Source organism: Crocuta crocuta, unplaced genomic scaffold, assembly GCF_008692635.1.
Source record: "Crocuta crocuta isolate KB4526 unplaced genomic scaffold, BGI_CrCroc_1.0 scaffold729, whole genome shotgun sequence".
Classification (NCBI taxonomy): domain Eukaryota; kingdom Metazoa; phylum Chordata; class Mammalia; order Carnivora; family Hyaenidae; genus Crocuta; species Crocuta crocuta.
Window position 1 is genome coordinate 115,023 of NW_027528876.1, and position 3,501 is coordinate 118,523.

At 68.4% G+C, this 3,501-nt stretch overlaps 1 protein-coding gene across 1 annotated transcript in view; it reads right to left on the bottom strand.

Moving 5' to 3' along the window:
- The window catches only part of JAG2 (jagged canonical Notch ligand 2), a 22,814-nt gene that overhangs the window by 8,340 nt on the left and 10,973 nt on the right, over window positions 1-3,501 (bottom strand). The window contains exons 7-12 of the mRNA XM_077756743.1: window positions 1,584-1,792; window positions 1,279-1,392; window positions 939-1,052; window positions 683-796; window positions 550-596; window positions 278-448 (exon numbers count right to left, since the gene is read on the bottom strand). Of these exons, the coding sequence (XP_077612869.1) occupies window positions 278-448; window positions 550-596; window positions 683-796; window positions 939-1,052; window positions 1,279-1,392; window positions 1,584-1,792 (769 nt within the window). The remainder of the gene's footprint in view (window positions 1-277; window positions 449-549; window positions 597-682; window positions 797-938; window positions 1,053-1,278; window positions 1,393-1,583; window positions 1,793-3,501) is intronic.

Below are 3,501 nucleotides of genomic sequence, written 5' to 3' on the forward strand. Positions count from 1 at the left end.
GCACACCCTGGGGCACCCCATCCCACCCACGGCCCCTCTGTCACATAAAGAACATTCCAGTCACAGTGGGAGGTGGACAGGCAGAAAACCTGGGCCTGCCCCATCGGGAGGCACCCGCCAGGTGACCGTACGACCCTCCTCCTCTCCCGCCCGCCCAAGGCTCCCAGGCTGTGTCTCCAACTAGAACTGCCCCCATCCCAACTTCGGCCTGTCCCGCTCACTTGGGTGACCGGGGAGGATGGCGTGCTGAAACCCCGGGCCACGCCCCAGGCCTCACCTCGCAGAGCGGCCCCAGGGTGCCCTTGGGGCAGTGGCAGCGGAAGCTGTCCCCTAGGTCCTCACAGAGGCCACCATGGCAGGGGTTGCTGGCACACGAGTTCAGCTGCAGCTCACAGTGCCGGCCGCCGAAGCCCCTCGGGCACACACACTGGTAGCCGGTCGCCAGGTCCTGGGGCGGGGTGAGGGTCAGAGCCTCCAGAGGCCGCCCCCACAGGGCAGCTCCTGCCCCCACCCGCCTCTCCCCGCCTCCCCCACGGGTGTGCATCTTACCTTGCAGATGCCACCGTGCTGACACTGCCCACGACAGTCCTTGATATCTGGGGACAAGGGGCGGGGGTCACGAGCAGGGTCCAAGATCTCCCCAGCCCCACCCACCTGGCGCCACCCACCCGCCCATACTGACTGATGTGGCAGTTGATGCCCTTCCAGCCCGGGACGCAATCACAGTAATAGCCACCAATCAGGTTTTTGCAAGAAAAAGCATTAAGGCACGGCTTCCCCTCACACTCATTGGCGTCTGTGAAGGAGACAAGGGGGAGCGAAGGGGCTCAGCCCCACCCGCCCCCACACCGGGCACCCGCAGCCCCAGCAGCACCGGCAGCCGCAGCCACATGCACAGAGCACAGTCCATGTTCGCAAGTGCCCCGGGGGACCCTTACCCAGCTGGCACGTGGCCCCCACCCACTGCTCGGGGCAGATGCACTCGAAGCCGTCCACCTGGTCCACGCAGGTGCCCCCTGCTGCACAGGGGTTGGAGGCACACTCATCGATGTCTGCAGAGGCACAGAGGGAGCACGTGGGGCTGTGGGCTGCGCGGGGGGGGCCTCTGTGCAGGGAGGCAGGGCTACGGGCCCCGGGGTTCCCGTCACTCCTCTCTGACCACCAGACCCGCGGCTACGTGTCGCCACCCCAGCTCATCCCGGGAGTGCCACCCCACCCCCACTCTCAGACGCCCCCAGGTGCCAGGCGGGCACCCCACACACCCAAGTGGACACTCACCGAGCGCACAGGTGGGCCCACTCCAGCCAGATGGGCAGTGGCATTCGAAGCCAGAGGGCACCTCGTGACAAGAGCCCCCGTTGGCACATGGGTTGGAGGCACAGGCGTGCTCGGCTGCAAGGGGAACCACAGGCTGGGGTTCGGGGGAGGCCCAGGCCCCCCACCCTTTCACGAGTGTTCCTCCCCAAGCCCCCGAGGCCCCAGGGTGGGGGTTGGAGGACGCCTGCTGCACAGAGGCCAGAGAGATGGGGCCTGCGAGACTCCCTGGGCACCAGCGTGAAGCCAGCAGCTGGCCCCTGACGTACCCCGCTCACAGTTCTTCCCCGAGTAGCCCTCGGGGCAGGCGCAGTGGTACTGGTCTGGCTCGGCGTTGATGCACGTGCCCCCGTTGGTGCAAGGGTGGTGGCTGCCACAGTAGTTCAGGTCTGGGAAGGGGGTAGGGTACTCAGAAAANACACAGCCAGGGTACGGGACACACTCGTCACAGAACCGGCCCTGCCAGCCGTAGCTGCACCTGCGTTAGGCCGAGAGGCACGGGGCCTGGTGGGGGAGGGTGGACTCCGGGAGCTGTGGCCGCTGCGGGGGAGGCCCGGACGTGGGCACACAGTCACGTGGGCCACCCCCGGGGCTGGCGGCCTCAGCCTCTGAACCAGGGCAGGCCCCGCGCCAGGCGGGGGCCACGGCCCGCCAGCTAACCCGCACTGTCACGGGCACATCCCGGCCGCTGGCCTCGGATGGCCGGCCGCAGCTGCCCAGCCACTCCTCCCTGAGCTATTTTGGGACTCACCCCTGAGCAGGGCCCCAAGAGCAGGCGCCGAGAAAGGAAGGCCTCGCCGGGACCCCAGGAATGACAGTGCCAGCTCGAGCTCACCAGGTGCCGCCAAGGCTGGGCAGCACCCAGGGCCGGGCGGGCCAGCGGGCCGCCAGGGGACAGCTCCAGGCTCGGCCCCCGCTTCTCGACCTCAGGCACAGCATGTGACCTCGCCATAACTGAAGGGCAGTAACTTCTCTCTCTCAGCAAAGCCCGAAGGCCCATGTCACGGATGGGGGTACAGAGGCCCAGCAGCGCAGGAGGCCACACTCAGACGCAGAGCAGTTCCCGACGCAGGAGCCTCCCACGTCCTGGCACGCGACCTAGAGAGGCCCTTGGCTCCAAGGCCAGGACCCCAAGGCCTAGTCCTGCCTTCAGCTATGGGCCAGCACTCTCTCTGGGAAGTCCTTCAGGAGGAGAGGCGGGCAGCTGGGGCACAAAGGGCACCCAGGCCAGCAGTGCAGTCCCATCCCAGCCATGGCCTCGCCAGAGCTGAGCCTGACTTGGGGGCACGGCCGTCAAGAGCGAGCCCGTCATCCCACAGGGCACCCCGGGGGTCAGCGGGCTGCCCTCCAGGCTCTGGAAAGGCTCCCTGGGGGCCCCCCCTCCTAGAACTGGAAGGTCCTGAAGAATGGCACGGTCGTCTAGGCAATGTCCCCTCCACACTGGCACCTGCCACGTGAGTTTATTTTTGTAAAGGACGGAGCCGTGGCCTTTCCTGAGCTGCCCCGAGCCCCACTGCCGAGGGTGCTGGCAGGCTCAGTAGGCAAGCGCGGGGAAGCCCAGGCTGGAAAGAGGGGCTCCGCCGTCCAGCCCCCCCATGTGCCAGGGGGGCCTGTGTGTGCATGGGCTGCACATCCTCACCCAGAATCCTCCCTGCAGGTGATGTGAGGGGACCAGGGCTGGGGGCAGGTCCCCAGGATGTGCTCTGGGCCCTGGGTGGGGCGTCCTCACCAGGCCCCACCCTCTCTAGCTTCCCTGGCCCGAGGCTCCAGAAGCCCAGGGAGGAGGCGGCAGGAAGGCCCAGCCTTTCCNCTGAGCCACCAGCAGCAGCTGGGCCTCACCCACAGGGGTGGGGGGGGCTCACCGACTGCTCCCCAGGGCCCGCAGCAGCGGGAGTGGGGGTGGGGGCAAGACCCAGTCCTCTCCCATCGTCCTCCCGCCCTGGCTGCCCGCTCACTGCCCACCGAGGGCTGCTGGCACAGCGTCAGGCGGTACGTGNGCCCCGGGGGGCCCCCCCCGCCGCAACCCCTGCCCGTGGGCTGCTCTGCCCAAGGTCCCCAGGGTCACACCCATCTCACAGGCGCCAGGACGCAGCTGCAGGGGATGGCCCTGCCCCAGGCGGACAGCCAGCCGGGCCCCCACCTCTGCCCCCAGGATATGGCTCTTGGGGGGGGGGTGGTGCCTTCCCA